Here is a 12,195-nt window from a genome sequence, read left to right as displayed (position 1 = left end):
AAGAAAGACAAAATTTGAAATAGAAAATAAGATCAAACCACAAGTATTGCATGCTGATTTTACCTTGGTTCATGCCATGGAAATGACACTACATCCAACAACTCCACCAAGAGAACAATTCACTAAGAATGAAAAAAACCAGTACAATGAATCATTCGCCCTCTTTTACAACCTGAGTACAATTCTCTCAAAAGACTCCAAGAACAATCATTCTCACAGCTCTATCTCTTTTTCACTGCACTTGAACAAAAGAATGAAATGATTTATGATTGATAATCACAACTGATCCCTTGCCCTCATATTTATAAACTAAAAAGGGCAGGCCAACCTAGGGATATAACCGACTCTTATAAAGTTTATACCCTTAATATTTTCAATTAATTACATATATATCATGCACACTAACTGTCATTCGATCATCATCATAGATTCCTCTGATTTCTTCTAAGCTTCCAGTATACTAAACTCGAGCAAAACATCAACATGAGGGTTTTGAAACAGCAGATAAGAAGCTTATACTGTCAAATGGAATTAATGGGTAATTTAAGAATTAGGATTTAGGATTAAGGGTAAGGAACTTTTATTTATGGTGGATCTACTCTCATCCTGTAAGTTCTCCCTTGAGAAGTTGCCAAGACATTGGGTTGGATCAATGGTGGGGGACCTTGTTGCCATGTGTCATTGTGGTCGTAGATTCTTGAGAGACCATGCACGAGAGATTGACTACCTAGGGCCCAAACCTTGTATTTTAAGTTGGTTATCAGTTTTATTGTATATTTGGGTTGCCTAAGATTCATCCATATCCTAGATCGTGCGGATTATCTTTCCCAAGATATTGTTACCGTATTTGGCTCATGATTGCTTACTGGGGGTTCGTTCTTGCGTTGCTATTCTACTTAGGCGGTTGTTTCTCATTTGAAATGTTATTTGTGTAACAACACAGCGAGTGATCAAAATTTAGAGCAATGACTAAGGGGGTGTTTGGCTTTGTGGTTTGACCGCTTATAAGCTATTGTAAAAACTTAAAGTCTTAAACGTTGTATAATTTATTTTGTTACATGTTTGTTAAAAATCTAATAATTTAAACGTTGTCAAGTTTATAAGTTATTTTAACAATGTTTTTAGAGACTGTTTGACTTTGGCTTACCCTATTTTTTTAGAACTTATAAACCTTTCTACTTATAAGTTGTGCAAAGTTTAAAAGTTAGGTAGCAATTAAATTAACAACATATTTGAATAAATGTACTTTAGACTGTTATTTATATAGCTATGTGTTTGGTTTGAAAAAATCGATAAGTTATCAAAACTTAACAAAAAGACGAAAATTGATACGTTGCTAAATAATATAAATAAAATATATAAAAATACTCATTTTTAATAAAAATAAATTATAGATTGATATCCTATTGATAAAATTTTAATTTGTAGATGTTGATAAATTATATATAATTATTAAAAAATAAATTAATACAACGTTTTATCTTTAAATTTAGATTTAATTTTTATAAAAATGTTAAATATATTAATATAATATACATTAATATATATATATTTAACATATATGTATATGAAGGATTATGCGTGTGGTGGTACAGATAAAAATAAATGTTTTTACACGCAATGGAAGTAATAAATATATACCATAAATAATTTGAATATTAAAGCAACATGTATATTTCATCACATGAAATACAATAAATGCATACCTAAAGTCCAATGTTAGGTTGGGGTATAAAAACTGTTTCTGTGTTGAGATCGATCCACCTCACGTTATGACGGTACTAAACTGTCCACACCTAGCGTATTGTTCAGTACTATTCTAGTCACTTTTTCCCATGCTATAACAGAGGTTCTTCGTGTCACCAACACCCGTGTCTCAAATTCCCACATGACACTCACACTTTAATTAATTTTCACGAAAGTAGAAGTTACAAATGAAGTAAACAGTAAAAATCCTCTCTGTAAAACTGTTATTCTTCACATCCAATTTCACCATCTTCACCTTTACCTGCCTTCCCAATTTGTCGCCACGTGAAATGCACTGAGAAGGCTGAGGTGGCACTAGGAGTCTACTCTCGTCCACTGGGCAGTCGACTCTTGGTGCTCCAATAAGTTAACTTTTAACTCGCCATGTCATTAACGCTTAATGACATAACTGAGATACATTAGGTGCACAATGTCGATACCAGACGTAACACTATATGGTGTGTGATTAGCAAATAGATAGTACCAAAATCCGTTTTGGCATTGGTCAACACCTTGACTCATCACAAAAATCTCTCTATATCCTGGTGATTATCTGAAAGGTCCTGGATAACACCTAACAACTGTTCAAAACAATATAGGTGACAATGAAGTTTCATTTCAAATGAATCTATTATAGTTGACGATTACCGTATGCTATAATCTTTCCATCACCTAACGTTCTGATTGAGCGAGAGCCAAAGAATGATAAACTCACAAACTCAGTAACTACGTGTCTGATCTTATCAATGCGACTAGATGATACCTTAGAAAACACATTTTCTAATAATCAATCTGCCCTGGCCAAGAATTATCCTGTCACAATAATAGTAGATCATATAGGACGCTCATTTCATCAGTTACGACGAGAGTGACAATCATATCCCCAACACTTGTCTCCATATATCAATAATACGAAATCACATAGATAAATCTCTCTACCTCACAATTGTGGCGGTTCAAGTTTAAGGATCAACTACACTATCATAATTAGATGACATGACCATTATCCACAATGCCATGTGATCAATCATCAGCGTCACATTCGGTGTGTTATTCCCTAACAACCACCCACAGGTTTACTAGAAACATCTCAATGTCATATGGCATATGACACACAATCCTCTGATTAGTATCTCATATTGAACAAGATAGTAAACACTGTTGTGATCACAGATAAAACTGAGTAGCAGAAAGCTGATGCTCTATTGTGCAGTCTCCTATGACAGTCAATTGATTCTTTTCTTTATCCGATCAATACTAACTATACCATGTGCTGTGAATTGTGGGCTTAGGCCAAAGCTTTACATGGTATCAGAGCTAAAATACAAACCCTAGTAGCCACCATACAAACCCTAGCTGCCGCTACCCATATCACTGACGACCACCGTCGGTTGCGACGCCATCGACCGCTATAGTTTGTTGTACCACCGTCGTCGTCGCCCACTGCAGTTTCTCCATTCACGCTACTAGTCTGCAGCGGGTCTTCACCATCCAGCCACCGATCACGCACACCGCCACCACCGTTGCGTTCGTCGGCCTCCAATCTGTCGACCCCCGGAGGACCATCGCTGTTGCCACCGCCACGCGTCGCCTCTCTCGCATTGTTCACAGAGACTTTTGTGCTCCAATCTCTCTCTCCAATGCTCCGATCATGACGTGGTCACCATTGGACTCGCCTCCTTCAATCCATCCCAGTCCTGGTGGTTTTGTCGCCATCCATCATCGTCGGTCACCGGCATCCGCCGTCTGCCGTCGCTCCAGCGTGCCTCATTCTCTGTGCTGGATCATCCAGCCTCTCTGTTTGGCTATTTTTAACCCCTTTTGTTTCAGATCTGTTGATCTTGTAGGACTCTCTTTTGTCCAACATGGCTAGGAATAGTAAATCTGGCTCATTCTTTAGTATTTTGTCTCCCTCTCCAGCCATTGCTACTGAGAAGTTGATAGGCAATTCCAATTATATCTCTTGGTCCAAGGCAGTTGAACTATGGTGTATGGGTCAAGGTTTACAGGATCATTTAACTACCAAGGCCAAGAATATGACCACAAATAAAACTAAGTGGTAGAGAACTGATACTCTATTGTGCAGTCTCCTATGGCAGTCAATTGATCATTCTCTTCATCCGATCTATATTAACTACACCACGTGCTGTGAATTGTGGGTTTAAACCAAAGCTTCACAATTGTGTTAATCCATTCTTGATTAATCAGAGTCCCCATTCGATTAATCTAAGGATCATGAATCATTTAAAAAATCCTGTCACCAGATAATCCTATCACACAATCTCAACATCCTAAGAATAAGATTATCAAACAAAAGATATAGAAACTTATTCATATATCAAACTGGAAAGTTTATGAATGATGATAAATTTGTATTTTATTAATATATACAAATATATAATAAATGTATTAATTACAAGCTTGTTAGACGTCATTCAAATCTAACATTAGGGTACATAACACTAATAGTATATACGGCTAATATATATGTGTTATATATACATATACATATATATAGTGAGGGACGGACAGCGACGGCGAAAAGAGGCGATGATGGAGGCAACGGAGAAAGGGGCGAACGACGACGACGACGGGCTGAAGGTGGTGGCCAATTTGGAAGCAGGAGGCAGCGATGGACGCAAAAAAAAAAAGATCTAGGCGACGGTGTTGGGCTAGAGGCAACAGTTAATCTACTACAGGCAGCAATGATGACAGTCGGCAATGAAAAATAGGTGACTAGAGAAAGAGATGGGAAATGATGACAGTGTAATGTTTTAAGGAATAGAGTTGTAAATGTTTGAGTTGTGTGAGGACAAATTTGTACCAAGAGCTTATTTGTAAAAGCGGGGGCGATTAGCTTATTGAAAATGCTACTATAATAATTATAAGTTCAATAGCGTTTAAACTCTTAGATTTTTAACAAACGTATAACAAAATAAACTATGTAGCTTATAAGCTAAAAGAGTAGTTTATAAGTGGTCAAACCGATAAGCCAAACACCTTCTCAATAAGTTATTTTCCCTAAACTTTTCCAAATAAGTAGTTGGTAGCTTATTTCACTGACCAAGTCAATTACCCGTTTTCCCTCAAACAACTCAACTATTTCCAACATTACTCTCTCATCCCTATGCCCTTTATCATCGCAGCTTCCATTTCTGGCCATTGCCTCCATTGCTATCGCCTCCATCACCACCTCTTCCATCGTCTGTCGCCTCCTCCATCTTTGTATATGTTATATTTTGATTCAATTAATTGATTTATTAATATATTCTTATATGTATTTTGCTTTATTCTCTTATTACGACCACTATCTTGCTGACCGACACGTGTAAGATCAGATTGGGCCTTTTTTTATCTATGACCTTCGATTTGATATGTTGTGTAGCCTTCCCATATATAAAGCAAAGAAGAAAGGGCAAAGGGCATTGGACTTTCGCCTTTTTCAACAAGCAAAAACCCTAGAGATATCGAGAAACCCTATTCTTATATCAATATTTCCCAATTTCGTTTTGGGTTGTGTGAGAAAGGTTGTGATGATTGTTGTGAATGGGATTGCTTAGGCTATTGAGCATGTACTCTGGTTTAATCATCAATATCAATATTGTAAATGCTTGTGGTTTTTGTTTGATATATTCTCTATAATCGGTTCTCTATAAGTTTCGTGTTCTTTGATCTAGTGCATTGACTAGGGGTTGAACACTCCTGCTGTGAGTATGACCTATTTACGGGTTCGAACATGTATGCGTTATTGCCTCCTTTGTGTGCGTGAGTTAGCTTTTACTATTCTGCTCTTTTTGGTTTCTTGTTTTTCGTTCAATAGTGTGTAGTTGTTTGTTTTGTTATTAAGCAAACAAATTCAACAATGTATATATATATATATATATATATTAATATCTATTGTATTAATATATTTAACATTTTTATTAATTAAAACTAAATTTAAACATAAAACATTATATTAATATTTTTTAATAATTATGTATAATTTATTAATATGCCTATTTTAGTCTTTTTGTTAACTTTTGATAGCTTATCAGGTTTTTCAAACTAAACACAACTATACAAACAACAAACAATAGCTTAAGGGTCTGTTTGGCTAAGCGATTTGACCGCTTATAAGCGATTAGTGTAGCTTTTCAGCTGTCAAACTTTTTTGGTTAAGTGTTTAGCAAACTCAAATAGTTTAAACGCTCCATAGCTTAAATACTATTTGAATAGCTTTTTCAAAAGCTCTTTCCCCTCAGCTTTTGCAAATCACTGTCGGAGAAAAAGCTGCGTTGACTATGGAAAATACCAATTTATTCTCAACCAAAACACCAATTTTCAACCCATATCCTTCTTCTTCAACCTTCTGCAACCAACACTGTCGCTCGTCGCCATTGACCCACTATCGCCTCCAGCTCCTCCATTGCCGTCACCCAGCTCGACCGCCGCAAGCCGACTTCTTCACCGCCATCGCAAGCCTAGTTCAACTGCCTTAAGTCGCCTCAGTCCCGCTACCGCCATCGCCGCCTCTGCTTCCAGATCCGCAGCCGCAAGTCGCCCAGCGTTGTGCGTCTCTTGCCGCCTAGCGCCGTTGTGTCTCTTGCTGCCTACTTCACCTCCTCTCGCAATCGCCTTTTGCGCCGTCACCCATATGCTTTTTTGTTGCCGGCCTTCTTCTTCACTTCTTCAATGTGTATATATGTATATATATATATATAACATGTAATAATATATATTTAGTTTGTATATAACATATTAATTGTAAGTATTTTATTAACTGTAATATATAGCATAATTTATTAACTGTAAGTATTTTAGCTAGACATCAATTTAATTTTTTTTAAATTATATTTTCTAAATTTTATTTGCATTATTCAATATCATGTTTATTTTAGTCTTTTTGTCAAGTTTTAACAGTTTATCAGTTTTTACAAATCAAATACATAATTTTATACTAATAGCTTAAAAACACATTTATCCAAACACGTTATCAGTTTAAATGCTACATAATTTAAACGCTATTACACAACTTAAACACTACTTAGCTTTTCAGCTACTCAAAAAAAATCTAAATCATATTTATCCCAACACGTTATTAATTTAAACGCTAATTAACTTTTAAACTTTACACAACTTAAAAGCACTCCTAAGATCAAGCCTCTGGGCATCTTTGGTGCATGGAATGCTCTTAGGTCGAGACTAGCTTGGTACGCCCTCTTGCTTGGGATTAGGTGTGCCTAACTTTTTTTTAAACAATTTTTACTGTTTAAATATTTATTGTTGTAATTTGTAATAGAATTCTAATAGGAAAATGAAAATTTTAAGATTCTAAATTTAATTATAATTAAAAACTAAATAAATAAAATAAAATAAGAACTGACAGACCAAAAAGACTCATGGCTCTCCCTTCTTCAAAGGGCACATGTCCCCCTTCAAACTTATTACATCATTTCTCTAATTAGTTAATCTTAAATATAATTGAAGATTTATAAATTATTTTAAATTAAATTAACAAAATTTTGTTACAAATTTTTTTAACCTTCGTAATACTTATATACCAATTGCTAAAATAATATGAAATATGCTTCGTTAAAATTTATAAATATATAACTTGTTTTAATTTTTTTTTAATAAATATATATTAAAATTTCTAATTTTTTTAATAACAATATATGTTATTAAAAATTAAAATTTATTTTATATCTTATTCTTTAATTAAGACATATATATATATATATACATATATTAATTAACATGCACCTAACTCCACCATATGCATTTTCGCCTTGAGCGTTACACGTCAATCTCTAACATTTGTCCACCTTGGGCCTTTAATAAAACAGAAAACTCAATAGGGTCAACAGGTATATACAGATCTGGACGTGATAATACAACGTTATTGTTCAAGTTCATATGCGTTGGTCAAAATAATGGCCCTACTCAGCCTTAAAAAGATGCCAAGTCCATGAAAACATCTCACATGTCATAAACTACGTATTGTATCCACTTTGGACTCAAATACTACAGCTTCACAGCCCTGGCGACCAACCATTCCCCTTAGAAGATCCAAAAGAGGTATAGAACAGTGCTGCTCTAGCATCTCATGAAAGGATTTTTGTTTGCAAGGACAATCTATTCTGCCAGTGAGGGTTCTTGCTCCAGTTTGACCACCATCGGCTCTAACTCTGCAGCTTCTCCATTCCTTTTGGGAATAATAATCCCATAGCCTCCTGCTTTTCTTTTGTATACAATGTTTACCTCACCTGGAGCCAAGGCATAAAGGAACATAACAATCATACTGGATCATATAGACTACGAAGCTAAATAGATAAAACTAGAGATGCGAAATGGTTTGGTACCAGTCTCTTCATTTCGAAAACCGTAAAAATCGTGATCAACATTTTCCAGCTGCTCAATAGCTTCAGTGACGGTCAAAGGAGGCATGTCAAAGTATTTTGTCCGGACGATCTGGAGAACAGTTTTGTAGTGACAATGCGAACGTGCTTCAGAAAATAGGTAAATCTAGGCACATTGCAAGAGCAAGCCAAAGAACAGTAGACAGGAAAGAGTTCCTAGAATTTGGCACCACTTGCATGCTCTAGTTGGTGCTGAGGAGCAAAAACCAACAATTGATGCCATATGGTGATAATGCAGGATAATTAAGTTCTTCTGTTAACCGTAAAATAGGATTAGGAAAATAAAAAACTGTACAACAGATTTTATGTTAGGCTTCTATTATCTCCATATAAGATGCATAACTTATAACACCAAGATTCCAGGTGGAAACGCAATCTAACTTGCCAAGATAATAAGAGCACTACAAAATAGTAATAGAATGCTGAATGTTTACTGGTGAGATGATTCCAAGAAGATTGAGAAGCTATGGAGAGTAACTAATTTTTCATGATTTCATGACCACAAGTTATTGCTCCCCAGCATGTCATTGCATGGCAAACTATCCTGTTTCTCTTCTTGTACTAGTTTTTTCATCCTATTTGTAAGTGTACGGACCATGGCAGTAGTAATTTCACCTTCTAATGCCGAAAGATGAAACCATCAGCCTTACAATGCTTATACTTAGAAATCTGCAATTTCAAAAACTTTATACCTCGTCCAAAAAATCCATGAATATAGACAAGAATAAACTAGGGTCGTTTGCTTGTTTGCCAATATCATTAAAGCAACACAAATTAGAAATGTTGTGGCTAGAGATGGATTGTAATAATGAGTGTTCATTTTATTGCATCTGCCGGGGAAAAAAGGTGGGACTACTATGAAAGACTGAGAGCTGCAGCATTGCTTAATCAGTCTGTTTGTTGTACGCTAAGGAATCTAGAAGCATCTCCCACTAAATGTGAGTTAATTAAAAATTGACAAGCAAACAGAACATTAATATCGATGGTGGACAACTACGTGAAAGCTGCAATCTGTTTCTGCTTACTATGAATTGGCTTAGGTTGTATTCGTGTGTACTGTGAGAGACTAGTATCAGAATTGCAAAGTTTACACATCTAGGAATAACAGATATGTTTCCTTTCGCGGGTTATGTGAATGCTTCGGTGACCAATCAAGACAATAATCTTAAACGCGGGAACACAAAAGTAACTGAGTAAATAGGGAAAATAATTAAGAATACAGCAAGGAGTTACCTCATTGATGAAGTCACCACCCTCTCGTTCTTCTTGTTCTTCTTCTTGGGCAGATATAGATTTTGAATCATTCTCCATTAAGAGTGCCCCAGGATCCCTCACCTTCAGCCTGTCGAACCCTTTCATGTGCCGACCATGATCAGATTCCTTCTCCTTAATCTTCCTCAACTTCCTCTGTATAATTGATGACACCAAGTCTATACTCCCATATAGACTTTCAGCATCTTCCTCAGCCCGAACCACTCCATGCTTCTTTGAAAACAATGTCACCTGTGACCCAAAAAAGAAGAGGAAAGAAAAAAAAAAAAAAACTCAGAAAAATATCCCAATCACAGAACCTGATTAACACGCATTGAAAGATGATTATTTATTTATTCTTTTTTGGGGGGCATCCACCTCACATCTGCTGGTCTTGGGACCTTTTCCAAACTCCCCGCCCCGAACAGACAACCTAACATCAACCTCCCTCACTAGATGGCTGTGCTTCTGTATGGCCCTTCCAACTTTCTCTTCCACATACTTCTTGACTGCATCAGTTAACTGCAAATCCAACAAATCTTCAGTTTTTTGCATCCTAAACCCAAATTCGTAGGAACATAACAGTGATACAAAATAAATCACCCTCCATTTGATTCCTAAGAAACCGCCAGGAAATTTTCCAATAAAATGATTAAAACATGAAAAGGAAGTGGATAAAAGGGGTTATGACTCATGATACATCATGTTTCCTGTGTTATCAAAACCCCGACCGAACCAAACGCGGACAAATAATTGAATTGATTCAATTGGAATAAACTTGTACCCGAAATTGGAACATTTTTAAGTCAATTTACCGCGACCTCTAAAGAACTCAACGACTATGGATTTAAAATACCTTTTCCTTTCTCCCTTTCCTGATATATATTTCAGAGGAACCAAACGGAGTACCACGTTAGGGCTAAAATTAAGTACAATACCTCGAGGTTTTTGCCTTGGAGGATCAGTTTGACAGACGAGAGCGGACCGTCCCACGCCATCCGCACGACGACGTTCCTGCTCCCGGCGTTCCATGGAGCAATACCTACATTGGATTTGACAATATTGGCCAAGGACCGGTTCACAAAACCGGAATGTCTCGAAGATAATGCTGAGAATTGAGGAGGCGCCTTAGCGGACACGACGGAAGCCGATGAACAACACGAAGGATACGGCTGCAGCTGCTGGCGGCGGTGGTGCTGGAAGGTCGTTTGCGCGGCGGTGGAAGCGAACAACGTCGCCATATTTGTGATATTACACGATTCTTAGAGAGCAGAAGGATAAGAAGGAATTTGAGTTTTAGAGAGCAGATGGCGAGAGAGAGAGAGAGCACTGGGGACAGCGACTCAGAGTACAAACGTGGCAATTTCGAGATTCATTATCCAGATCCTGCAGGCCATTCGCAGAAGACAAATCTAGAAGATACAGCTTGATTTAACTGTGTTATATTATTATTATTTTTAAAATTTATGAATCCCCTAAATTCATATTAGATGTACGAATAAATTTGTTATGAGTGAAATATCCATTTCGGAGTTTTTGGATATACATATATATTTATATAGTTATGCGTCGATATTCAATCGTGATTCGTTTGGATCGCAGTGAGTGAGTCTAAAATGTAAAGAGAAAGAATAAGATGAGAAAAATACAAAGAATTTTCATGTGGTTCTGCCGAAATGATGCCTACTCTATGATCGTATCCTAATTATTTTTTCGAAATGGTGGTACCTGATTATTCTTCTTCTCCTATTTTATTGATGATATTTATGACCCTTATTTATAATGAGGGACATTTATAATTTGCATAAGATATAAAAATAAAAAGATAATATAATAGAAGATAAACAATTCTTATTTTCTGTATAAAATCGAGAGTAGAATCCTCATGACGAGGAGTATAATTTGTTTTTGGATAAAGTGAGTGGGTCCCCGCCTCAGGCTGTTCAACAGCTTTGTTGCTTATGCGAGCTGAAAGATTTAGGCCAGCGAGCTAAATGGTTGGGCTAGCAGACTAAGAGTTTTATCAAAAGCTCATTGAATAGATTTCAAGGAGCTCGCTAGAGGTCTTGCCTGGGCCATGTTAAGAGCTCGCACAGATCCGCGATATGAGCTTGGATTTTAGTCGTGTATGAGCTTTCTTTGACGAAGTCGCTTGGACCTTTTAGGTTCCAGGCGATTAGACCGACCCACTGAACTGAGTCTAGTCCATAAGAAATAGTGCGAGAAATACATATAACATTGTGTATAAAGATAATTAAATTTATAATATTTTAAATTTTTAAGTATGTGTGACAAACCATTTACATTATGTTAAAGAATTAACTATGTTATATTTGAATCAATAATGAAACATTTTATTTTATGTAACACTTTTTATTCACAGCTAACCACTCAAATAATTTGCTTTTCTTTTAAATTACTCCTAATGCACCCTCACATGCCTAATGAGTCATTTCAAGAGTGTTCATAGATATTTTTTTTAATTTTATTTTTAATATAATTTTTTAAAAAATATATGTATGTATTTTATAATATGTATATTATTGTGTTCAAGAATTTGGATCCAAATTGGAAATAGATTCAAGAGAAATAAGTCTAAAGAAAGAGGTTCGGACGACCTTTTTGATTGAGTAGTATCCAAGAGATCCCGCGCGAGACTTCTTCAAAGGTTTTTTTGGATTTGTTATATAACACAATAAGAATGTATGAAATAACTTCTAAAATCATGACCTAGACATTCGTGACAAGCAATCATGAAATATTTAGATATACTTCTACTTAATAATCTCAATTTCTA

General features: G+C 35.9%; 1 protein-coding gene across 1 annotated transcript; it reads right to left on the bottom strand.

Moving 5' to 3' along the window:
* Positions 1 to 7,531: 7,531 nt before the first annotated feature.
* Positions 7,532 to 10,772, bottom strand: LOC127793593 (ribosome-binding factor PSRP1, chloroplastic). The gene is made up of 5 exons (XM_052324374.1): positions 10,337 to 10,772; positions 9,777 to 9,920; positions 9,381 to 9,650; positions 8,091 to 8,199; positions 7,532 to 7,994 (listed from the first exon to the last, which is right to left on the bottom strand). The coding sequence occupies exons 1-5, from the start codon at positions 10,637 to 10,639 to the stop codon at positions 7,864 to 7,866; spliced, it is 957 nt and encodes a 318-aa protein (XP_052180334.1). The 5' UTR covers positions 10,640 to 10,772; the 3' UTR covers positions 7,532 to 7,863.
* Between the last annotated feature and the right edge of the window lie 1,423 nt (positions 10,773 to 12,195).

Source organism: Diospyros lotus, chromosome 1, assembly GCF_014633365.1.
Source record: "Diospyros lotus cultivar Yz01 chromosome 1, ASM1463336v1, whole genome shotgun sequence".
NCBI classification, from domain to species: domain Eukaryota; kingdom Viridiplantae; phylum Streptophyta; class Magnoliopsida; order Ericales; family Ebenaceae; genus Diospyros; species Diospyros lotus.
Note: the sequence above shows the minus strand (reverse complement) of the source record. Positions and strands in the feature narration are given on the sequence as shown.

Coding starts and splice junctions, on each gene's coding strand:
- LOC127793593 (XM_052324374.1), bottom strand. CDS start 10,639: ATGGCGACGTTGTTCGCTTCCACCGCCGCGCAAACGACCTTCCAGCAC. Junction 9,921..10,336: donor TCCAAGGCAAAAACCTCGAG/GTATTGTACTTA, acceptor TTGGATTTGCAG/TTAACTGATGCAGTCAAGAA. Junction 9,651..9,776: donor CCAAGACCAGCAGATGTGAG/GTGGATGCCCCC, acceptor TTTGGGTCACAG/GTGACATTGTTTTCAAAGAA.